Below are 26,162 nucleotides of genomic sequence, written 5' to 3'. Positions count from 1 at the left end.
GGCGGGGGACGTGTCGGCTGCCCTCGCCCTGCGCGCGGCGGCGGCGGCGGCGGCGGCGGGAACCTTGGCCGCCGCCTCCCGCTTGCCCTCGCCGCCCCGTGCCACCCCACGCTTGGAAACGCTTGCCCCTGACCTGCTGAGGGGGGCTCTGCGCTCCTGCCCCCGGCCCGGATGGCTCTCCTGCCTGGGACTCAGGCCACCTGGAGTTAATGTCCAGCTGGGGGTCTGCGGAGACCAGATCCGAGGTAAGAAGGGGAGCGGGCTGCGGGGCATCCCCGGCAGAGGGCATGGCCTGACCCCGGGCGGGCCTGAGGCTGGGAAGCGGAGAGGCGCGGGGCAGCGGAGCCTCGCGGGGGGACGAGAGAGAAAGAAGTTGCCAGGGGAGCGGCTGGCCCTGCACCGGAGCAGGTTGCCTTCTCCGCGTAGGCAAAGATCGGTGGAGTTCTTGAGACCCCGCTGTGCCCGAGAGGGCCAGGCCCCCTCCCCAGCTCGGCCGGTCCCTGAAGGGTGGTCTTGGAGCAGGCGGCTGCAGAGGAACGACCCTGCGTGCGAGTGCAACTTCCTACCGAGCTCTCGGGTGTGATGGGAGAGAAAGCTGAGGCCGGGGAAGGGACGGATGCAAAGGAACCCACAGCCTAAAAGTGGGGCTCACCTCCTCCAGGCCAGGGTTTGCAAAGCTACATCTTTGTCTTTTTCAAGCCCTGCTGCTTTGCCTTTCCCAACGCCCCCATTTCTGTGGAGGAGAAGGTGGGGGCTCCATAGACCACAGTTGAGGCCCCAAGGACTCCTTCAGAGCCTCCGCCAGGCCCAGTAGGGATTGTTTTAATAACTCCCACCTCTGGGACCCCGGTCCCCCTACCGCCCTGACTTCCACTACTTTGCACCACCTCCGGGCTGACTCCGCATAGGTGGGTGTCCAGCCCCACCCAGGAGAAGGGAACCCACGACTCCGGGCGGGAAAGGGCTTCCACGAGTCCCCTCGCCCCCACCCCAGCCTCCAGGTGCCCTGGCCCGTGTTTGGCCTGTGGCAGACTCGGAATGGAAGAGCCCACACCGGGAGCACTCCCGGCTCACAGCCCGCCACCTTTGTGGACGGTCAGTGGCCAGGACGCGGGGCAACTCTCCCAGCCCAGGGCCAGACAACTCTCCCAGCCCATTCGAGCGCGCTAGGAGGGATGCTTCTTCCGCAGTTGAAATATGGATGCGTTTCCAGAAAGAAATACCACTTCTCCCCTCCCGCAAAGCCCTCCGGGCGGGCTCTGCCACGCGTTCCACCGGCCTGCACTGGGGGACTGGTCGGGGGAGGTGTTGCCTTTGCAACAAGTGACAAGTGTCAAGTGTCCAGGAAGTGGGCTGGCTCCCTACCCCGCCCCTGCAAGAAATTCCAGCACTCTGGGGCCTGGGGCTTTCTAAACAGGCACCCCACCCCCACCCCAGCTTGCCTTCCAGAAACAGGCCGCTTTTTTCTTGAGCAGTGATAGGGGATCAAGGCCTCCATCAGTCAAGTACAGTAGTTCCTTCGGTCATTTCTGTCCTTACCCCCAAAGAACACCCCTGAATTTATAAGCGAAGCCCTCTCCCCACCCCACCCCCTCCTTTTTGTCTCCCGGAGTCCAGGCTCTAGGCAAAGCCCAACAAACCTCCAACCTGACAGCTCTTGGAGGTGCTGGGGCCCCGGTGGCGGGAGGCAGTCGGGGTGACGAGGGGGGAAGAAGGCGTCCTAAAAGCGGGTTGCCAAGAAACCGCCGCAGGTGAAGTGGGAAGAGAAGTAGGGAGGCGGCGCGGAGGGTGGGAGCCCCGGAGTCGGGGATGCCTGGCAGGGCATCCGCAGGTGGAGGGATGGAGGGAGGGCTCGAGGGAGTGGTTCTTCTTGGGGTTTTCCACTTAAAATGACAAGGCAGCCTCCGGGCCGCGGGGACCCTGCGAGGCTCGGGCGGTTTCTGGTGCCCCCTGGTGCCGGGAACTCAGAAGCGTGGAGCGAGGCGACTTGGTAGACGCGAACTCTGGTTTTGCTGGGAGTCCTTTCCGCCCCCCCCCCCCAGGCCTGGGGACCCGCGGGGTGCTGGCTCCCCTTAGGCCCTGGCCGCGGGTGTCCGCATGGGTCTCCGAGGGGGACCGGCCTGCCGCGTCACAGCGATGGTGCGGGGTCGCCCGGAGGCGCTGCCCGGGGAGCGAAGCGGGGATCCCCCCCCCCCCAGCACGAGGCCGCGCGGGAAGCCATTCGCACGCTTCGCCGAGACCCCGCTGGGCGGGGGGAGCACGGCCCGCCCCGGGGACTTTGGGGAGAAGCCATAAACAAGCGGGGGAGCCGCGCGATGGGGCCCGAGGGGCCCGAGGTGTGCCCCACGCGTCGTGCCCGGGCGCCCTGAGCAGCGCGGACGGGAGAGCCGCGCCCGCCCCGGCCGGCCAGGGGAGGAAGGAAGCGCCTTCGGGGGGCTGGGGGCGCCCGGCGAGGGTGGGAATGGGAGCGTCCTCTGGCCAGGCCGGGCGTGTATCAGTGTTTCCTCTCTTGCCAGCTCCGCCACACTTTTAATTGAGGCTCTCCACGTCCAATTGCAAAAGCCCTCCATCGGCCAAGCGGGGGGAAGAGGGAAAACCCTCTTAATGCGGAAGGGAAATCTGGGGCCCCCGCCGCTTCCTGCTGGCGGGCACCACGATTTGGGATGGCGCATTAACCCCGCGCCTCCCTGCCTGCCGGGACCGCCAGCCATTTCGCACGCAGCCGGGCGCTGGCAGAGCTGGCACCCCGCGGGCGGGAGGCCTCGCGGCCGCAGCGCCCCTCGCTCCTCGCCGCGGCCCCCCGCACGGCCTGGACGTTCTCCCCGGGCCTGCGCGCCGGGACGCGGAGACGACCCCGAGACGGGAGGGTTCGCCCGCCCTGCCCGGGGCGCTCGGAGCCGCGGGGCCTCGGAGTTCCAGGCTCCAGCCCGACAGCTGCGTCCACAACTGACGCCAAAGGGATGGCAAATGCATTCGACTCCGCTGCGGTGGGAGGTGGCGGCCCGATTAGACGCTTCCCCGGGTGGCCTGCTCCGGGGGCTTGCGCTGGAGTTGGGGGTGGAGACGGGGGTCACGGCAGAGGGAGGGAGGGAGGACCGGGAAAGGGGGGCCGGCGCGCCTGGAAGCCAGAAGTCAACGGGGAGGAAAGGTTGCTGGCGCGGGTGGGGGGCAATTACCTGGAAACTGTTTTCCCCTGCTCTAGGAAAGCATTCAAGGAGTTGTTGGGGTCGGTGTTTGGGGGTGTGGAAGGGTGGGGGATAATCTTCATCTCCTACGTGGAGAGCGAGCGCTCTAGCCCGTGGGCCCCAGGAGACTGGAACACCGAGCTTTCTCCCCACTCTCTGGGTGGGGCTTCACCCTATGTTCACTGGGCCTTTTGCTCGCCCACCCCCGACTACGCCGCCCGCCCTCCTTTCCAGGGGTGTGAGGCCTAAGTTAAGGGGTGCCCCTCGCTAGAAGAGCTTACCCCCGCTCCTCGCCGTTTCAGTCCAGGGCCTTCTGATGCCGGCGCGCGCCTCTCGGCTGGTCGGGGACCGGGTACAACTGTCCACGCGTGAGCCACGCGCAGATCGCTGGCGGCGACTCTTCGAGGGGTGGGGTCGGGGCCAGAATCCCACCAAGCTGCAAACATCCAATCAAATCAAATGTTTCGGACGTAGGGCATGGGACTCCGATGCTCGAGACATGGGCAAATCCCTCCCTCGTGGCCATGGAGAAACATTTGGGGGGCGTTTATTCCCTGCCGAGGCTTTGCCTGCGCTAAGCAGTGGGGACAACGTAGTTATTTCGGTTGGAAGATTGAAGTGTGGGCGGCGGGGCCCGGCCGAGAGGGGGTTCCCGGGGTTCCCAACCCCAAGCACTGGGGAAGGCGGCTGGCAGCCGAGGAGGGCAGGTCTCCCCTGGGGGTGGAGGGCGCAGCATGGGCACCCGATCGGCCAGGGGTCACGCTGGCAGAGGGGAAGAGACCGGGAATCCCAATGTCGCCGTTTCGGGGAGTTTGCCTGCCGATGGGAAGGCGAGGGCCCCTGCCGGAAAAATCTGACCCGTGGGACCGGGTGGCAGAGGTCAGCTGCGGCCACTGAGCTGAGGACTTGATCGGAAAGCCGGGGTCGCCCAGCGCAGGCCTGCAGCGGTGCCGGAGAGCCGGGCCCCGGGGAGGAGGCCGTGGCCCTCGGCGCCCCAAGCTCACTCACTAACGTGCCTTCCCCGGCCCGCCCGCCCGCGCAGGTGCCGCCGCCGGACGGGACTCTAAGATGAAGTTATGGGATGTGGTGGCTGTCTGCCTGGTGCTGCTCCACACCGCGTCCGCCTTCCCGCTGCCCGCCGGTAAGAGGCTTCCCGAGGCGCCCGCCGAAGACCGCTCCCTCGGCCGCCGCCGCGCGCCCTTCGCGCCGGGCCCTGACTGTAAGAACCGTTCCCTCCCCGCGGACCCCGGGTTGCCCCCACCCGCCGCACGCAAGCACCCCAGGCCCGCCCCCAAGGCTGGGTGCAGCCCTCCCCACCGCGGGCAAGGCCCCCCAGGGGCGTGTGGCTGCCCCGCTGCTGCCCGGGGGACACCCCCTCCCATGCCTGGCCTGCGAGGGACCCGGGATGGCTGGTCCCACAAGAGAGGATCTATGCAATTCGGACCCTTCTCCTTGCGTGGGGCGCGTGTTCTCCCCCACGGGACACGCAGCTCCTTTCTCCCCTCCCCGTGACACATGCACACATGCCTTCCCCCGTTTCTTCCATAGTCCTTTTATGCTTGGCTGTGGTTAATTCTGAAAACGATTTCACTGAACACTAACCCGTGCTTATGAGGGGAGAGGCTGGACTTTCACAAAACCTAACCGGAGAGAAAACACAGTATTTCCAGAACAAGCATCTGGGTAGTGTCACATCTGTTCAGAAAAGTTCCGGCTCTAGGAAGACTGAGAGGTAAATCGTGCAGGCTGAGGGAAGTAGGGGGAGAAGCTGTAGACACATGTGAGAAAGCTACTCTTAAGGGAAAACCAAGTTATTCTTGTTAGAAACCAAGTCTGTGATTTATCAGTCGAAAATCAATGTGTTCTACAAGCAAAACAATTAGAACATGTCAATTGTGATTTGCTATAACTTACCCTCCACTCCTCCGAGTTTATCTGTTCCTTAAAGTGGCATGTGCTAGATGACAAGCTATAGACAGAGGGTTGCAGTAGAAACAACGTAGCAATAGAAACGTTGTCACAAACCCAGTGAAGCAACAGGTGATTACTCTGGCAACTCTTTTTTCTCCCCTTAACCTCCTTAGCATTGACCCTCTAGCTATTTTGCTTAAAACATACTGTGGTCTTGCTACAGCAGAATCAGCCTGAAGCAGAATCCTTCATGCCCTAAGAACCCCCCAAATTCCACTGCCTTGGGCTAGGAAACAATCCATAAAATGTGATTCTTATTTCATGCTCAATAAAATCCACAAAAGCATCTTCTTGCAAAAGTGCCAGGAAAGAGGGAAAGTGCATTTTTCTAAGGCAAATTAGGATTTTAAGAGTGATTTAGTGCTAAAAAGGGAATATGGTTGACTCTGACATTTAAAAGTTTCCATCAATTACCTGCATAAACCTATCTTTAGTGATAGAAACTAAATTAAAAACAAAATTCCTGTCATTGTCTTCATGCATTGATTCTAATGGGGAAAGCCAGAGGGTCATGAACACAATGGCAGGTACTAGTTTTCTACCTCAGATGTCAGTGGAGAGAAAATTACCAAGTGCCTGATTGCAAAGCTGATTAATTCCTGGAGGGATAATTGCCATATCCTGTCTACCTAGGCTTGTTTAAAAAAAAAAAAAAAAACACCAAAAAACTGGCTCCTGGGGCCTGGAAATGTGGCTTAGTGATAAAGTGCTTGCCTAGCATGCATGAAGCCCTGGGTTGGATTCCTCAGCACCACATAAACAGAAAAGGCCCAGAGTGGTGCTGTGACTTAGGTGACAGAGTGCTAGCCTTGAGCAAAAAGAAGCCAGGGATAGTGCTCAGGCCATGAGTTCAAGCCCCAGGACTGGCACACACACACACACACACACACACACACACACACACACACACACACACACACACACCCTGGCTCCTGGATCTAACTGTTACTGTGCTTTCAACTAACACTGTGACTTTGAATAACTTAACTGTAGAACTCAATGAACAATAGACAACTGTACAATAGAAGGAGGCCCTCTGCTCCAAAATGCCAGTGGCTAAGAAAATCTCTAACTCCTGAACAGCACAGCCAGCAAGTTAGCATGGGGCCCACTGATTTAGGAAGTTGAAAAAGGAGGATTACTTCCATTTTCCCAAACTGGTGCTAAATCACCAGTGGACAGGATTCTGACTACTCTGTTTACTTTCAAATCATCAGAAAACAATTTTGCTTTACCTTTGGGAAGACCATCCTAGAAGAAACATAACAAGAGAAATAAGCACAAGGAGAAATTGAGCTGTATTCTGAGCCAAATTGAGTTCTTTCCAGGTATGTCCAATTCGGTAGCAGACTGTCAGTGCAAGAAAGGCAAAAAGAATGAGAATGTGCAGGCTTTGTGAACTCAACCAATGTCCAAACTCCCCTGACACGGCGCTGACATGACATTTATATCCTGCACCGTGCACGGTGCAACTGGCCAAAGCTGGGGCAGGAAAAACATTAAGTCATTGCATTTCACTTGAAAATAGAAAGTACTATAAATTCAGCTTTACTCTAGTCCTTTCAGATACCTAGAACTTAGTGATTAAGGAAAAGAACTGTCACCACATTGACCATAGTGTAATTATGTGCTTTTCAAAGGGGACCTGGGGCTGTACAGACTCTACACTCACCCTTGAGATTGCTTGTGTCCTGTTGCTTCTAAGGCAAATGAAACATCCAGAATTCTATTCCACTGTACTATGAACTGAGCTAGTAGGATCTATAACTGGCTAGCTTATTTGCCTGCAGGTTGGCTTAAAGTTCATGGCCAATAATCACCCATATAGTGACTTCTTGTCTAAACTCAGAGACTTATAAGCTGACTCCTGGGGAACCTAGGGCTTTTCTCCTTGACTCCCTTTGCTCATTCTTTTTTCCTTTTACTACTATCTTCTCTAAGATAGGGGAGTGGTGAGAGTATGAGGAACCTATAAGGTAAAATTCACCACGTCATTTTAAAGCTCAAAAGAAGCCTTTCTGAGTCTGAGATCCAAAAAGGTAAAGCAAGTCACCCAAAGTGCATAAGATGCATGATGGGAGGAGACAAAAGTCTATTGTAACTCTGGCCATAGGTTCCTCAAACCACTGAAATGGACTTTATATAGGAAGGGAAACACTTTCTATGGGAGAGAAAGATCTTCAACTCACAACTAAAACCTATTGCACAGGATTCCCCGAATTTCTTCAAGTCTTATTTATTGAGTAAGGCACTGTAGTCTTATTCCACATCTTAACTCTGAATATGTTTTGCAGCTAAAAGCATAAAACACAAGTATTTTAATTTTTGCAATCTCAATGCATGTGTTCATTCAGCAAATAGTTCATGTATGCCTTGTTAGTACCAGGCACTGCTCTGGATACTAGGGATAACCTGGCACACATAACAGATAACTACGTCCCCATCCACAGGGAAGTACTTTCCTGAGAACGTACATTTGTAGTATGTGTGAAAAATTAAATAGGAAGAAACCTTGGGTGATAGAGTAAGTTTAGCTTGAAAGCCAACCAGAAGAGAGACACTAAGCAGTGCATTGTTAAATTAGAATTACATCAAATTCCCAATTCATGGTAATCCAGTGAGATTATTGCCTACCATTTTGGTAACAGGTCATGGAATTTCCTATAGAAACCATCTTGTACATCAAAGTATCTTAGGATAGTTCATAAAAGCCCACATACATAAACTATGATGTTCCTGAACTGAAATTCATGACATTACCAGGCTAGAATCTCTGCTTTAGGTACCGATAATCTACAAATAGGAAGCATAGAGCAAAAGAGTCACTGGGATTCTAAGAAAGAACAGCAGCTGACCCCTTCAAATCAGATGGGGATTATATCCTAGCCTTCATCTATAAGGAAAATATTACACTGCCTGGGAATTAAATGAGATTGCTTCCGAATGCTTGTGGTCCATAAATACCAACTGTAGTTGTGAGTTGTCACCTTCCTTCCAATGGCTCTTTCCCCAGCACCCAGAGAACTCCATCCTGCCATAGCTCTGCCAGGACACTGCTCTAAATTTCAAGTCACACGACATAGCACAGACAGTGAGAGAAATGCAGGCTTTAGAGGAAGGCTATTTTGGGTCCTAGAATTGGTTGGTCAGCACGTAGGCAGGCCAGCCTTGCCTAGGATTCTGCCCCTGGGTCGGCTACCCCTGGCCCTTCCCATGTTTTACAGTTCTTCCTCTTCCCCACATATTTCCTATGGAATTTTTCTCATCAGACTCCCATTATCACAAGAGAGACTCTCTTCCTTGGTGGAAAGAAGGAACCAGAGCTGGGTATGACGACCTGTGGAAGTGAGTCAAAGGTGTGAGTGAAAGGCTACCAGTATCAAGAGACAGCTTTTCTATCTTACTTGATCCTACTTGAACATTATTATTTAAAATATTTCATAAGACCAGAAAAAGAAAACTGAAAAGTAAATATTTAGTAAATATTTAGCCTACCATCCTACAGTTGAGGAAGCTTCTAGTACTAGATACACATTAAACTTTTAAATCTAATGTTAGGAGACCATGAATTCTGAATACGTAAGCACCATCCTTCCATTCCCTCCTGTTGCTTCTGATTATATGAAGGAACAAATACCATAATAAAGTTACTATGTAGGCTGGAAACTGGCTCTTAGGAATTAAGGAAGTGCATATCAGGCTCTTTTAGGAGACACTGATACCTTACTTGAGACCTGAGACCAGCATCTTCCCCTGGCCTTAGTCCGAGGGCCTACTTCAAACCATTGCTGTTCAGAGAACTGCATTTAAGACTCCTTTTGAATTGGATAGTCTTAGATCTTAGGGCATTACACCAGTCCAACAATCTAAGCAATGAGCTTGAAAGTGTTGGCTTTCAGTGATATAAAAATGAAAGGAGGGTATTTTCCTCTCCTGGGAATATGGCCTAGTGGCAAGAGTGCTTGCCTCCTACACATGAATCTCTCAGTTCGATTCCCCAGCACCACATATATGGAAAACGGCCAGAGGAGGCGCTGTGGCTCAGGTGGCAGAGTGCTAGCCTTGAGCGGGAAGAAGCCAGGGACAGTGCTCAGGGCCTGAGTCCAAGGCCCAGGACTGGCCAAAAAAAGAAAAAAAAAATTAGCACTTGTGGCCTTTACTTGTTAAAAAAAAAAAGACTTGTTCTATAATTATACACTTGAGCTCAATCAAGAAGCAAGTACTAAATACCACCCTTTATGTGCTTAATGCTATATAGCATCAAAAAAAGGCAAAACTGAGGACTTCAGTAGCTGGTAATCCCTAATTGTAAACTACAGACAGATAGGCAGGTGGGTAGATGAAAAACTCTCAATCAAACAGATGATATGGCTTTTGTGAGGAGTTTACTTTGGCTGAATTCATTCTAATCAGAATAGGAAAGAATTCCAGGAAGAAGATTTAAGCAGCATAGGAAAATGTGTGGGCAATGTACCGAAGGTGTTGGCATCAGAAAAAGGGAGGACAGACCAGTGTCCAAGTGCTAGGACGAGGCATTGAGAAATGGTAGGTAATGTAATATACCTTGCTAAGTGATTATTCAGTGCTATAAGATCCAGGAGCAGAAGGGGTCTGCTCTGTTTTCTATGGCAGTGGAGAACCTCGTGCAAGGAGGTAGGAAGTTGCTTCAGAAGTATCATGCAGCAAATGTTAACCAGGCTGCTCATGAAGAAGGTCCACAACATTAGGCATATTCTTCATTCTGCAATATCATGCTCTTACTTTTCAAAAAGCTTTAGGGCATAGGCACAAGTAAATTGACCTATTAATCCTCATGTAAGTGAATACCTAAAAAGAAAAACTCACTACTAGAGGCATTGTCCTAGCACCTCTTAATTATCCACATGATTAGCCCAGTTTATATCTCCCTCTAAAATCAAGCCATTGGGGAATTCTACTGGACAAGGTTATCCCCATTTAGGGGTGAAGAAATGAGATCTAAAAACTTGTCGATGGTCGTAGATCATAGACTTCAAGCCTCAGATGGCTGTTCTCAAGGCTCGTCTTACTGGCTTAACACAGACTGTTCCCTGCTGAGTAGACTAAGAAAACATTTGGCTTGTTGAAAAAAATAACATTCACTAGCCCTAAAACATAGATTTCCAAGAAAACCAAACAAGCAAGTCAATAGAAATAAGAGAAGGTATTAAAACTTCCTTTAGATCATCTATTTACACATTTATGTTTGGGTCAGAGCCAGCTTTGAGCAGTATCATTAATGGCTGCTCTTGGGTGAGAAAGTTGGATGTGTATGAGCGCTCCCACAACACTGATTCTTCTCACAGTGAGAGAAGGCTCTCTTGGTACTAAAGCAGTCTCCTTGAGTGGTTGATAAGCAGTCAGACTTTGGGAACCCTCATGGAGTACTTGTTCTCAGATCACCTCTACTCTGCCAAATGCAAGCAGACATTCACACATGGAGATGTGTGACTGTGAATGAGATTTCCCTCACAGGGACAGCAGGAAGCTTGAATAAATAGAGAATGGGCAACCCCTGGCCCCAGTTACTGTGGTTCTCTCAGCAGAGGCAAAATCCACCAATGTGTAGCTTTAACTGAAGTGGAAACTGAGGCAGAAAGGCCTGGCTTTAAAAGTCCAGAGTCCTGTAACTGCTTGCATGCAAACCTACCACTAAATACATTGAAACTGCAAACATTTAAGTTGATATCCAACCTTTCTCTAAGTGATTGTATGTCATTTCCAGCCCATTTGGGAACTGTATATATGCTTCAAATACATTTTTGGCAGATTTTTACTCCTTTAGTTCATGGCAAACTCTCGCTTTTTGGTGAGAAAAGGTTTAACTTCGTTTTCAAAGCAAACACGCCCCAGGTTAGTGAGGCTCACTTCTGGGTTTTAATTATAAGATGAATAGTTGGAGAGGCACACAGATGAGACACCTAGTCTTCCCAGGGGAGCTTCACCAGGATGAAGGATAGAGCCATGGCTTCACGATTTCTTCGTTTCATGTCTTACATAAGCACAAGTCAGTTATTAATCTCAGGAAATTTAACTGATAAGATACTGCCTTCCAATGAGCAGTTTATATTTAATTTTCCCCAATTTTGGAAATGCTCTCTATAATGTTGTTTAAATCCAGACTCACAAATTACATTGGACTGCCTGGTCTCTTTATTCTTCCTTAATCTAAAATTGTTCCCAATCACTCCCCACCCACCCCTACCAATAACAATGACTTTTTTGAAAAAGCACAAACTCCTCTTGCAATCCATTTCTCATGCTGCCCTTCAGCTTGGATTTATCTGGGTATTTCCACATGACTAGTTTCCGGTAAACTTCTTTGGTGTACTATGTGCACGGTCCTCCTATGTCCTCATGCTAGGGACTCTTGGTATTACTTGGTCCTGAGGAGCAAGTGTCTGAACATCTTTGTGTGATATTTGAGGGCCTCACTGTAAAACAGGAAAGATAGGTGGCTAGCATACCTCTGGCAAGAAAGAAAGACCAAGGGGGACTAGAAAGGGGCACAAGGAAGGAGAGCACTTGCAGGCTCAGTTGCAGAATAAGGCAAGTTTGGAAGTTGGAATCTGGTTCCCTTGCAACTGCATACCAACCCTGAGAGAAGCTTTCATGCACGGCTGAGGTATGAAGACAGAAAAGAAGCCACGGCTGCTCCTATGGTTCACCGCCGGCCATTAGGAGGCACACAGAGAAGCAGACAGACTTTCAGGACTGGCCCCTCCTTTAGTCCACAGGCTGTGTCCAGACATCCAGGGTCCGGACCTCTGTCTCTCCTCTATAGATTATGCTAGACTGAAAAGAGGCTCAGGTCTGGGTCCCCTCGGAGGTAATCTTGCTCTGGTCTGGATAGTGTAGAGTTGATCTTCGTGCCACTGCTCCTGTTTGAATGTGATAGAAGAGTGACCCTTGGTGTGATGACGCATCTGTTGAGACCCATCTAGTACGTGATTTTGGGGGGAAAATGTTGAGCTCCAAACTTTTCTGAGATTAACCTTGATGTGAAGGTGAGACAGTTGCTGTTTCAAGATCTAGAGCACGGGGCTCCCAGAGTGAAACAACTTAACCAGAGTGGCAGCCACACCCAGCCTGAGTCCAGAGTCATGCAGGCCATCAGGCCGCAAGGCCACTTCCTGCCAGCCCAGAACACTCAGAGGTGGCTTTGCTGTGGGCACCAAACAGTCCACAGGACTAAAAGCCAACTCTGGAGTTTCACAAATGTCTTGACAAGCCTTTCTTTAGATTCCAGTACGTTCTTTTATGGAGGTTGGAAAATCCCTCCTCTAACAACAGGAATCTAACAAACAAGTTCAAATGATTGAAAAATATTTCTCACCTTTCTTATTTTTCTTTTCTGATCATCTTCACTTGCTCTTATTTTTGTGCTAGTCTGTAAGCCTCCCTTTCCTTAGCTGCTCAGAGGATCCCCTGGGAAAGGCCAGGAAGTGGAGTGCAGAATCTCAATAGGATCCTGCTACCCCTCAGGCTAGGACAGGACTTTGCAGGGAGAAAGAAGAAACATTCTACCTGGTTCCTTTGGGTCTCCCCACCCTCTCCTGCCTCTGATAACATCACAAGGATTCTTTTCCTTAGTGGCTTTGTTTTTTTGCCCAGTTAATTTTATTGGGTAATTTCTCACCTTTCCCTATTAAGTTTTTTTTATAAGAGCAGTAGCAGAGCTCATGGTGTGTGCTCGTTAGCTCGGGGTGTTTATTGCTGGCTGTGGAGTGCTTTTAGCTCACACCAAGTGTTCATGGATTAGCTCACAAATGGATGTCCTGTTGGGTGTTTTCCTGATTAAAGAGCAGGAGAATGAGCACTTTCTCTCCCAGGGGAGTCATCTGCATTACTGTAAATCAGTAGTATAACTGTAATGAAAGTACTGACCAATATGTAGAAATCAGAGTAATTGGAATGGCAATAATGAATATACTGTTTCCTAAGTGGAGTTTTGACTGCGATCATGAAATAATTTCAAGTACACTATAAGTACCAGTAAAGTTTTCTTAGTGGGATTGTAGGCTCACAATTCAAAATATAGTATAACTAGTGAGTATAGGCTATGATGGTCAAAGTGGGTAGAGGCAGTAATTAGAATGATATTTTAGTGGCTTTTAAAAGTATACCCTAGACTCCTTTTTCTATATTCTGAAGTGGTTCTCATTCTGGTTAGTCTTTTTCTTCTGCTCTAAGAGAATCCAGAATTTTTTTAAAAGGCAAAACATTGGAGTTTTTAGAACGCAAAGACTTTTCTAAACTGCTAAACTGATGTCATGTCTATTGTCAACAAACCACTGTTAGGGGCGGCCCGGGGGTCGGGGGCGGAGGCATTGGAAGCTCTGGAAAGGGTCATAGTGGCTGTGTAAGTTGCTTGGGCTGCTGGCTGGTTTTAGAACAGAGGCTGTGGACCATGCTTGGAGTGAACCCAGCAGTAGCTTCTGACTAAGGCAGTCTACCTAACACTAAATGAATTCTGTGTCCAAAATAGGAAAGCAAAGATGGTCCTTATGTAATGGAGGATGCACCCACATTCAGAGATTAGTGATCTATGGGCTTTCTTGAAAATTAGTTCAAATAAGTGATTAAATCATCATGTTTAAACAGAAGCAGAGGATAATACTTTACAGAACTTTTCAGAGAATTGGAACATGCTCATGGACTCTTGCTGCCCATTTTGGAGGTCCCCGGATGTCAAGTAAGAATAAGAGTTAGCAGCTCATCGTTGACCTTCTAGGCTAAACGGTGGCACTCTCACTACCTATTTGGTGGCAGTTGCCATGGACAGTTCTCGGAGTCATGAGCTGGGAATGACTTACACATACTGGAAACAGGAAGAAGCAAAAAGGATAACATGAAGATGTTAAGAAAGTGGCAAGTCTGGTATCTGACTTTTAGGTGACAAAGACGGAAAGATTTAAGCCTGTGACGTGATATTGTGTCCTCTTAGTACCCCGGGTTTCCTCCAGCCATGAGACCAGCTCTACCTGTGCAAATGGCAACTGAGGTTTGAGAATATCTTACACTAGAAGCAGGGTTATTTTGTTGTTGTTGTTGTTCCGGAGCAAATACAGGGTTCCTCTGTACACATCTTTTTGCCTGTCTTAAGTAGGGCACCAGAAGTGACTTGATTTGAGAGAGGACTGGTGAGGATTATTTCAAAAATAGCAGATACATTGAGCCAACAGGTAAACAGAAGAGACTGAATATCGGTAGATCCCCAAATACCCACTGTTGCTGGTGGCCCAGCCGATGCTGCTTCTGCTGCAGGTGGCTAGAAAGCCAAGTCCATACCTTAGGGCTTTAGAGTTAGACAGGGCCCCAGAGGGCATGGACTTGACCTCAGCAGGGTTAAATGACTAGTCCAAGGTCATGCAGCTGCTCAGGGCTGACCTAGCCTGGAATCTTGGGCTTCATCCTCTCCAACTCTGCAGCAAGAGCCAGACAGAGAATGAGGAGCTTCCGGAGTTGGGGCCTGTCTGTCTGAATCGGCTGCCACTGTTGGCTGCTGGTGTTCCGGTTGTGACTGAGAATTTGCCAGACCTGACACAGAATTAATACATAAGAACCAGGACTGGGAGAGCTGCCCCTGCGTGGCATGGCTTTCCCCTTCTAGGAGACTGTTGGCTGAGTTCTGTGGTCTATGGCGGCCTAACTTTGAGATCTACTTCATATACCCAGGTTCATGCTGAACTGTTCAACAGGAAATGGACTGATTTCTTACTTCCTGTCCTGAGTTTACCTTGTGCCTTAAGTCTTGGAAAGCTGCATGGTGATTAAATTTTTACTCCGAAACAAAAAATAGGGTACAGCACTAGAACTAGATTGAACTTGAAAATCAAATCCACTGAGTCCATGCTAGCCACATGGCCTTGAACTAATAGTTGTTTTCTCTGGGCCTCAGTTTCTGGATCTGGGAAAATGTAATTCCCTGGGCTGGGGATATAGCCTAGTGGCAAGAGTGCCTGCCTCGGATACACGAGGCCCTAGGTTCGATTCCCCAGCACCACATATACAGAAAACGGCCAGAAGCGGCGCTGTGGCTCAAGTGGCGGAGTGCTAGCCTTGAGCGGGAAGAAGCCAGGGACAGTGCTCAGGCCCTGAGTCCAAGGCCCAGGACTGGCCAAAAAAAAAAAAAAATGTAATTCCCTGCTTGATACTGTCAGATTGACACAATTCTGTGTGAAAGTAAGCACCCACTCCTCCTTCGTATTGAACATTTTTAAGAGCTTCGAGGAAGCTATAATTTACAATTTAGGAAATTTTATAATACAAGAAATTTTAAAGATAATACTTAGCTACATAGTTCTTGTAATACTATTTCAATATTAATGAGAGAAAATTGGGTTAGTATCTTCTTAAAAGGCAAAAATTGCTTGTTTGTGAAAAGTGATAGTTGTCATTCAGTTATATCACCCCGCACACACACACACACACACACACACACACACACACACACACACACTTTTTCTTTTTCATCTTCTTACATACCTCCACAGCAACGTGTACCTCACCTACCTGTAGTTCAGACAGGCAAAGAATTTGATTGTCTCCCAAGCTTGGGGGAGCCCGTTTTCCCTGTCTGCTCTGTGGACAAGCATTCATGGAAGGTTCTACATGTCAGGATGGCCGCCCAGCAGCTCCGCAGCCCCCCGTGCAACATGCTGCGGCCTCCCCTGATGTCTAGCCCCTAGAAGTGGTCACTCGTCACTGCCCCAAGGAAGGGTGCACAAGAGCTGATTTCCAACATACTTCGTGCCCTCAGGAAAAGCGCCAGCCCTCCTGTAAGCCTCAGTGCAATAGTGCAGGCCCTTCCAAGATACAAATTAATTGCTTTCCAATGCAGCAAAGGCCAGTCCTCCCAGAGGAAGAGACACCTAGACCTCCTCTCCAGGGCTTTGCATCTGCCAAAGCCAGCTTAAGCCCAGCCTCCTCTCCCAAAGAAGTCTGTGTGTACTGAGGACGAGTTCCTCCTTCCTCAGACCCCCAGGACCGCGCAGATCCTCCCTCCCTCCTCAGTCCAGGCTAAAGGCCGGCTGAAATCCCAGTCCACCAAGACAGAGGAGAGCAAGCCAGCTGCAAGTGGAATACTGATTTTCTCATTAACATACAGTTAACCTGGACTGTTTTAAGAGAAAAATCTAACATTATAGAATGCATTGTCCATGGATGCCTCAGCTTAACCAAGGTAATGTTTTGAATTTTGTAATTTTGGTTCAGATGTTATACAAAGCCCTAACCATTGCTCCTCAAAAGACTCAGTTAACTTTACAAAATAGTCACCATCCTAGTCCTTTGTTCCTAAGGTGCCATCACCATTGCCTCCCCATAATCAAGAGAGATAAAACCTTGCAGTGAACCATTTCTTCCCAGAGTTGTGCCCCAGTACAAGATTTTGTTTGTTTAAATAACACTGTTTATACAAAGTATACATCAAAGTTAAAATATTTTAAATAAATAATGCCAAAATATTTGTTGCACTCTGAAGGATTGCTTACGTGCATTTAGGCATTTGGGTTTTACAAAAACTTTAGTGTTAGGTAGCTATGTTTTCTAAGACCTATCTTCCAAGTACCAGAGAAATGAGCATGTTTAACCTGTTTGTTTTTTTTTAATGAAGTTCTTTTGTGGTTTGCAAGTGTTTTACTATGAAATGAATGAAGACTAGTTAAGGGCTGTTATATGTCTAACATTCTAACAAGTCCTTTACAGGATGAACAAAAGTATGCCATTAGGTCCAAGTTTAGGAAGCTAATCTAAACCCCAAACCCTTTTTTGCGCTCAGGTCAGTGAATTCCTGGAAGACTGAGGCAACTACCAACTTCTGAGTCCATCCTTAAGCGTTACGGAGGACTATAGAGGCTGCTGTGCAATTCTTTTTTGTTTTGGATCTTTTGTTTTAGGTGATACTGGGATTGAATTCAGTGTGTCCACCACTTGCACTACACCCTAAGTCTGTCCTTTTAGTTTGTTTTTTAGATAGAGTCTCAAACTTTGAGACTGTGGTTCTCCTACCTCTGCCTCTAGGATTACAGGTGTGTGCCACCACCCCCAGCCATAATTCTTAAGAACAGGCTTAGAGGGGTCTGCTCATCACCCTGTAAGATGTTTATGACTTCTAATCTCCACCACCCATGCCCAGAATTGACAAAGTGTGGCATCTCTATGAATGAATTCCATGGCATCAAAAGGCCTGGGGTTGGGGATTTGGTTAGTGTGTGGTTTGAAAAATACAATGTGTTTGTCCTCATTTCTAATTCTTCTGTCCAGAATTTACATCTGTGTAAACTTCCTCTACAAACATTTCTGTATCTTTCTTCTTCTTTTTTTAGGATTATGAAGGGATAAAACTATTCCAACTCAATAAGCATCACCTAGAGCTTGAACAATTTCCATGTTAGCAACAAGGTAAAAGAGAGAGATTCCCCATCAAAGGGAGTGGTTACATCTCAGATTAGCACACTTTCTAGGTGCCAGGAAGAGCATTATTACATTTTTAAATTTAGAATTTGTTTTAGGTTCACAGTGAAACTGAGAGAAGATACAGAGATCCCCAATATGTTTCTTATCCTCACAAATGACCAGCCTTCTCCATTATCAACATCCCCACCTGAGTGGTACACTCACTACAATCAATCCATGAACCTAGATTGACTTAACAATCACCAAAAGTCTACAGTTTATGTTGGCTTCACTCCTTCACTCTGGGTGTTAGACATGATATGAGTATGGACCAATGTATTATGATATATTGACTATTACCAGGAAGTGCTTTATCCAGCATTAGTATACATGCTCTCTACATCATCTAAAACTGTAAGTGGTTTGTACATTCACAGACTACATAGGTCACCAGGAAAAAAGACAAGTAGAATTTAAAATAAAAGGCACTAAACTTGTTCGTAATAGAGTATAAGTATGTCCCAAATATTACAAGGCTTGTTCCATGTAACATTTGACACTAACTCTATTAAAACTATATCCACTATTTAACTGAAATTCAAACCTAACTGAACATTCCATATGTTATCTGTGAAAAGCTTATGACCAAGCCAGTCAGCTACAATATGTTTTAAAAGAGGGAAAATGTTCTCAAGAACTTTGAAGGTATCCGAGGCTAGATATGGACACTCCAAAAAGTGGTTCAAAACATTATTATATAGGGCTGGGAATATGGCCTAGTGGCAAGAGTGCTTGCCTCCTATACATGAGGCTCTAGGTTCGATTCCCCAGCACCACATATATGGAAAACGGCCAGACGGGGCGCTGTGGCTCAGGTGGCAGAGTGCTAGCCTTGAGCGGGAAGAAGCCAGGGATGGTGCTCAGGCCCTGAGTCCAAGGCCCAGGACTGGCAAAACAAACAAACAAACAAAAAACATTATTATATAATACACAAACTCATGAGGTGTGAAGCCAGAGAACTTCAACTTTTCTAACTCAGATATTTTATCATTCACTTATGCTAAAATTTTAGTAATGTTTTGTCCTCATTCTTGTACATCTTCAGTTGATTGTTTATCAATCTTAACTTTCTGTATTCCCAGGTTCCTAAGATTACCTAATGATCTACTCAGAAATTCTTTTAAAATCAGGGATCTCATGGGATGAGTTCTTTGTAAGACAGTCTTAAAAAATACTTCTTTATGTTTTGATTAATTACCTCTAATATAGCCATCTTAATTATAGAATTTAAAATTTATAAACATGGCCTTTGCCCTCCAACTACAGTAGAACACTTATTTTTGCAAGTAAATATAGTTAACTCTTTTTACTTTGTAATAATTCCTTAGGGAAACAAATCACAAATAGCATAAGCATATACATACATATATGTGCATATACTAGTTATACCATTCTTTTAAATAAGCAGTTTGTTTTTTTAAGTTATGGTGATTTAAAGATTTTGAAATGGTGGTAGTGGCAGGGTCTAAGGAAAACTTCCCAAAGGAAGTCCACCGATCAAAGGAACTGAGAATTAGGCATTGCCATTTTCCAGCTTCCTAAGAATCACGCCTCCCAGAAGCCCCTGGGGAGAACCAGGTTGAGGTGGGAAGAGGCTGCGCTTTGAAGCTGCGGGGAGGTGAGGAAGGTAAAGGAAGTGACTGTGCTGTTCAGGGCAGCACAGGCTCCCATGTCATTTGGGCTGCTTAGGGATGTAGGTCCCAGTGCGAGTCCCCGTGTCCCCTTCTTTCCTGCTCTGAAAGTGACCTGGTTCATTCAATAACAGAGTTATCAGGACCCCTGGGAGCCAGACCTGATCTGAGTGCTTGTTTATAAACATCACTGAACAAGCCACACACAGTTCCTGCCTCTTGTCATTGTGTCTGAGAAGAAGAGAGCATGGGTATGAACATAAGACCTCCGCTAGAGAGTGCGTGAGGACGTAGTGCGCTTCATGCTGGGGGTGGGGGGAAGCAGGGCAGATGGATCGGTGGTCGGGAAGACCAGGTGATCATGACACTGGGACACTGACTTAAAAGAGGTGTGGAGCAGCACAAAGGTTCAGGAAGAGAGGAGACAGCCAGCTCTGAGGCTTGAATCCTTGGCTGCGTGGCTGTGATCTCAACTAGGAAGACTGAGCCCCCCCTGGACATTTTGCCAAGTCTAGAGACACTGCTGTTTGTCATGACTAGAACTGTGAGATGCTACTAAAATCTCCTGGGTGGAGGCCAGGAATGCAACTCAACAGTCTAGTATGTATCCTAAATTACACAGACCCAAATGCCACTGGTGCTGAGGTGGACAAACCTCATTTTGAGGAACCGTAAGGAAGCCTGGGCTGCTGAAGGGGTTGGAGATAACCAAAGCCAGGGGCAGAGGCCAGGCCGGAGGGGGCCTTTGATCCAGTATGGACTTGCGCTTCTGCCTCAGGAGACACGGAGGGCTGAGCAGAGGGAGGAAGGTGATCTGAGCTCACATCTTAAGAACATCCATCTGGATAGAAGAGCCCAGGGGTTGCTGCAGTTTTCCAGCCAGAAGATGGTGTGGCATCAGCTGGAACAGAAGCAGTTTTGTCATTTCTGTTTTGTCACTTCTGTGCAGCTGAACCATTCAGCTAGAAATTTTAGGTATCAAGAAACAGCATGTTGCTGACTGCCTGTAGTTCATGCCTGTAATCCTAGCTACTTAGGAGGCTGAGATTTGAAGCCAGTCCTGACAGAAAAGTCTGTGAGACTCCTATGCCACCAGAAAGTCAGAAGTAGAGCTATGATTCAAGTGGTGGAATAATAGCATTGAGCAAAAAACCTCAGGGATTTATCCAGGGCCCTGAGTTCAAGCCCCAAGACTGGCAGAACAAAGAAACAACATACTATTGGATTCCAGTTCCAAGACTTGTCATGATTACTTATTATATTAAATATATATATATAATTTATATTATCCTATTAAAATATAAAAGCTAGCTAAGACTACCATCTTAAACACACACACACAAAACACATATACACGGTTGCTAGATTTCCTTTTTACAAACCTGCTATGTTTTAAAAATTAAATAGGCTTTTGATAGAATGCTTTGAGCTATGATAGACACAATGTAACCCTTCTATGCTTGAGCACCATCTTGGGGGAAAAGCATTTGCTCTGACTAACAGCTCTTTTGAAGTATATTTTTCTAAGCCATATATATGCATATATGTATGTGTGTACATACACACACACGTATACACACCAAGTTGTCTGAAAATGGGTGAGGTTCGCATAAAAGGCCTGGTTCCTAATTAACAAGAGATTTGCTTCCCGTTTAGAAATGTATTCAGTTGTTCCACTTGTTACCTTCCTCTTAGTCAGCAAAGCAAGCGCTGGAGTATTCAGAAAACACCAAGAGGTTTCAACGCCTCATCCTTTCTTTACTGTTCTGTAACCCACACCTTACAGCTCTTTGCAGCCAGACGGTGGGAGCCCTCAGTAGCAGGCGTCCGTTCCCAAACTGCCTCTCATTTCACTTATCGTTTAACCTAACTTATCGTTTAACCTATCGTTTAATCTTTCTTGTTAAAGTCATGCCATTCAAAGGAATCAACAAATTGATCTCTTTGTTAGTGAGATATAAACTGCTTTTCCATCTCTTTGTGGGGTTTTGTTTTTTTAAAGAAGTTTTCAAATAGAGTTTAGGTCTGGAACTCTTCGCGCGCTCTGTCCAAATACTTCTTGTTCAGGGAAAGCATTCCACACCCTCGATGAAAATGGCAGAGGTTTTTCCAGTCCCTTTTCTACAACAGTGTTTCTCAAAGTTTGGTCTACCGGATCATATATGACAATTCCTCAAGATCATGTTAAACATGAAGGTCCCCCGCCTCCATTTTGTATGATATCTCTCAATTATTTGGTTCTGGTCATTGTTTCCTTTAACGTTCGAAAGCCTTTTGATTTGATAAATTTGTTAATTCAGGCTCTTATTTTCTGAGTCATTAAAGTTCTAGTTACAACGTCAATGTTTACATTTGTATCGTTAGGTGTTTTCCTTATAGAAGTTTCAAAATGTCGGGTTATATATACATTAAGATCTTTTGATTCATTTTGCATTAAGTTAAAAATGCAGGTTCCTTGATCCTTCCCCAAACCAAAAACCTAGAGGCCTTCGAGGGCAAATTGGAGAATCTGCACTTGAGTGAGCCTGGGTCAACTTGAGAACACACTAGGTTAGATGACGAGGGATGAACAGCCTTACATGGTCAGCCTGCTCATAGGCATGTCTGTCAACTTGCACAAACGGACAGATGTCATTCTTAATGAAAACCACACTTGTAAAGATTTCTGTTCGGCAAGGTAGTGTGTCACCAACCCCCTGTCCCATGTTAGTCTCCCCTCTCAACTGAAGTCTTACTTTTAGGAAGTGTTGGAAGGCACATTTTAGCTGCTTAGGGGTTATGGGGGCATTTGGCTGAACTGGCTGCTCCTTTCATTGTGGGTCCAGTGCTGATGGATTTCTGGGAGCACTTTGATCTAGAAGATCGCCTGAAATGATCATTGTTGTCTCATGTGACATCTCCTATTTTCTTGTTGAACAGCAAATATGCCAGAGGATTTTCCCGATCAGTTTGATGATGTCATGGACTTTATTCAAGCCACCATTAAAAGACTGAAAAGGTCACCAGATAAACAAATGACTGTGCTTCCTCGAAGAGAGCGGAATCGTCAGGCAGCAGCTGCCAACCCAGAGAATTCCAAAGGAAAAGGTCGCAAAGGCCAGAAGGGCAAAAATCGGGGCTGTGTCTTAACTGCAATACATTTAAATGTCACTGACTTGGGCTTGGGCTATGAAACCAAGGAAGAACTGATCTTCCGGTACTGCAGCGGCTCCTGTGATGCAGCTGAGACGATGTATGACAAAATACTTAAGAATTTATCCCGAAGTAGAAGGCTAGTGAGTGACAAAGTAGGGCAGGCTTGCTGCAGACCCATCGCCTTTGACGATGACCTGTCGTTTTTAGATGATAATCTGGTTTACCATATTCTAAGAAAGCATTCCGCTAAACGGTGTGGATGTATCTGACTCCGGCTCCAGAGACTGCTGTGTATTGCATTCCTGCTACAGTACAAAGAAAGGGACCAAGGTTCCCAAGAAATGTTTGCCCAGAATGGAAGATGAGGACCAAGGAGGCAGAAGAGGAAAAGGAAGAGGAGGAAAAGGTAGAAGAGGAAGGCAGCCATCATGGGAGCCTGGTAGAGCTACAGAAAACTGGATAGGAGAAAGATGAGCTAGCCATCTGATGTTCCACAATGGCAACGGATGTCACCAGAAGCTCAGGGCTGGTGTTCGTGCTGGGCTGATGCCAGCATTGATCTGATACAATCCACCGTCACCGACCACGGTCACAGTTGCGGATGCACACGGAGAAGCAGGCCAGTGTGTCTCCCGTGGTTCGTTTCCACGTGTCTGAAGACACCAGGGAAATGGCACTCCTTTATCATGGCATTTTACTGCTGAAAGTAAGAAAGGTTCACTTTGCTTTCACTCTGGATTTATGCTCTGGAAGGAGAAGGGAGGGGGGAAAAGCAGAGACACAAAAGATCATAACCTTTGAGTTTGAAAGCTGAAGCCTGAGGTTTAACTGCAACTAGCATTTGGGGTAACCATTTGGTAATTGATTTTGAACATGGTGATAGGATGGGAAGAAGTTGGCCAGGAACCCAAAAGGCTGTCTACATGATTCAAAACAACCCCAAAGGTATTTCCTTATGTCCTCAGAAACAGGAAGCAAATTGTGGTTTTCGGCAGTATTAGAAAGAGGGCAAGTAGGGAAGGCCCAGCTCTGCCCCCAGGGAGACCCGCCTGGGGCCTGTCGGTTTACAGAGAGACGGATGTTACATACCCAACTCCGTTCATGCGTGGTCACCAGTGACCAGAGAAGCTACTCGATGCAATGCATCTGTTTCAGATACAGAAATATAGAGAAGATATTTATTAAGATTTAAGTTATTGTTATTTATTACCATTCACTAATGAATTTCTCTCTTTTCCCTTATTTATTAAAGTTTCTTTTCAACGGTGCCAAAGCATATGTGCTCACAAAATGCATAGAAAGGTGACAAAGGAAATTTTAATTGGGAACAAGGGTCCATGCTTTTCAAAGTATTAAAAAAGGTTGTCGCTAGACAAAAAAATCACTTACTTTACCTTTTTAAAAGAAAAATCCCTCATAAATTTCCATAGATCTCAGCATTTTCCCCTAATTTTTGCTTTAAAAAATATATATGTAGTGAAGGAGCATCTTGGTGGCTTTCTTGCCAGGAGTGGTGAGCAGAGACCATTGGCACTGGGCTTCATTCATTTCTTCATTGCTCCATCACTGAAAAATATGCCCTATACTTCACTTTCTGTTGTATTTAAGCTCTTCTCCACATATATCTAGAATATTTGTAAGCACGTATTTAAAAGGCTAAATTCCTATTGGTAAGTAGTCCTAGATTTAATGTCAACCTGAAGGTAAAATGAAGGCCTGTGCCAGGAGGTTTGCCCTGCCCTGTGGCGTCTCTTCCTCTGTCCTTGCTCACCCACCTCACTCTTGAGGGCTCCCAGCCTGGAGTGCCCAGATGCCTTTGCAGAGAAAGCAGGTCCTTCTGGGGCTCATATTCACTGTGCCTGTTCACCTAATGGCTCCTGGGGAGAAAGTGGCTGTAAAGGATGGACGGTGATGTCTGGCTAGGCCTCACATCCCGGTGGGAGGGGAGGAAGCAGAGGATGGGGACAGCCACATCCCATACCCACTCTTGACACGTTTATCTGGCAGCTAGCATATCAATGTTGTCCTGGGCCCTATGTTAGAACTTGTTACACATTTCATAAAAGGGATTTTTATCCAGGAGATAATCTATTATTACCTTAATGGCTGTTAACCATACAACTAGGACAGATGTAGCAATTAAATGAACCACTGGCCTCCCTCAAATAATCATGTTAATTTTTCAAAGTAAACAATAAATGGCAATTACCCGACATCCTCTCCTTGTCCCCAAAGACCCAAGTTCTTCAAGGTTCCTTCCCACTCTGTCCTTTCCACTCCCCTGGCATGACTGGGAAGTAAAGAAAAAGGGCTTCTCTCTTTCACCCTCTCCTGCTCGAAACAGTGACAACTCCAACTGTCCAGCCCAATTCAGATGCAGCCCCAGGATCGTCTGTTCACTTCAGAGGATCCAGGTGGATGTGGTACCTGATGATTCAAGTTCTGCCCCAGCCCCTAGGTCCCATGGAAAGTCCTTGCTCCAAGAGGCGATGGGGCTCAGAGGGTGTTGGTGACTTGTTTCCAGCATCACTTCCATACCACAAGCAGGTTCTAATGGGGACAAATTGCTCCTCCAAATCCACAAAAGGGTAAAGTTTGTGATTTTTCTTTATCATTGTGATTACCATCTGATACAGTAAGGAGTGCACTTCTTTGGAAGTTCTGACTTCTCTGATCTGTTTCATTCGTTTGTGTTATGCAACCAAAGTTCTCTACAGACTTTATTTTTGTACAATATCATTTTGTAACTTTTTACAAATAAAAGCTCATTTCTATTGCTCTCTGTACTTCTGTATTTCCTCAAGTGCCAATGGACCACAGTGGGCAGACAGCCACCCAAAACTAGTGTGAGCCATATCCTTCACCATAGCCCATTGATTGGCCAATAGCCAAGCCCACCCAGGTGACCAATCATCAGCCAAGTGGGGAAAACCTGCAAAGTTGTCCCTCAGAAGAGAGGACCCGTGACCTCCCTGGGCTGAGGGAGGGGGTGCATGCTTCCTCCTCACACGCTCACATTGTGGCTAATAAAAGGTGGCCTTTCAAGGTGTTATTGTGGCTCTTCCTGCCAAGGCTGCCCAGTGTGTCCCACTTCATGTAGCACCCAACTTTGCCTAGAGACATCCTCCTTTGGATTAGTAGCCAGGTGAGAGACTTCTTAACAAAAGTTGGGGGACAGGGCACTTCATTGATGAAATAATTTTGGAAAACATCAAATTAAATAACACCACCCCATCTTTACATTATAAAGAATAATACGCAGTAGAATTTGTCAGAGCCTTTTTTGGACTAATGAATAAATTTTGCTAGTGCAGGAGGGATGTTAAGATACAGAAGTCCTCAAACGAACTTAACATTGGTTCGGTTCATTGTTTTGTTCTCCTCACTAGGCCTAGTGAGCTCCCTGCTGCTTTCAGCTTCAGGGTGAGCAAAGAGCTAGACCAGACTACTAAAGGGGCAGCTCTTCACCTGACACTTCCCCTCAATACATGTCAGAACATTCCAACACACACACACACACACACACACACACACACACACACACACACACTACACACCTATGGTACTTGTACACCATGAATAAACAAGCAAACAATAACAAAAGCCAGTGGCCCACTTAGGAAATGTCATTGAATAAAGAAAAGGAGAAGGTGTTCAAAGCATAATAAAGGGAAACATTCACCATGCTCCCTGGAAAACCCTCCAGGCTTTAGTTGTTTGTAGTGCGAGGCCTGGCGTTGGCCCCAACGCTGGGATTCTCAGC

At 47.2% G+C, this 26,162-nt stretch overlaps 1 protein-coding gene across 1 annotated transcript; it reads left to right on the top strand.

Annotated features, from left to right (window-relative positions):
* On the top strand, positions 1 to 25,197 carry Gdnf (glial cell derived neurotrophic factor). Its single transcript, XM_048368187.1, has 3 exons — positions 1 to 245; positions 4,228 to 4,404; positions 22,184 to 25,197. Exons 2-3 carry the CDS (start codon positions 4,254 to 4,256, stop codon positions 22,666 to 22,668), a joined length of 636 nt encoding a protein of 211 aa, XP_048224144.1. The 5' UTR covers positions 1 to 245; positions 4,228 to 4,253; the 3' UTR covers positions 22,669 to 25,197.
* Positions 25,198 to 26,162: the final 965 nt, after the last annotated feature.

This window comes from Perognathus longimembris, chromosome 19 (genome assembly GCF_023159225.1).
Source record: "Perognathus longimembris pacificus isolate PPM17 chromosome 19, ASM2315922v1, whole genome shotgun sequence".
In the NCBI taxonomy this organism is placed as follows: Eukaryota; Metazoa; Chordata; class Mammalia; order Rodentia; family Heteromyidae; genus Perognathus; species Perognathus longimembris.
The sequence above is the reverse complement of the archived record's forward strand: the minus strand, read 5'-3'. Positions and strand labels throughout refer to the sequence as shown.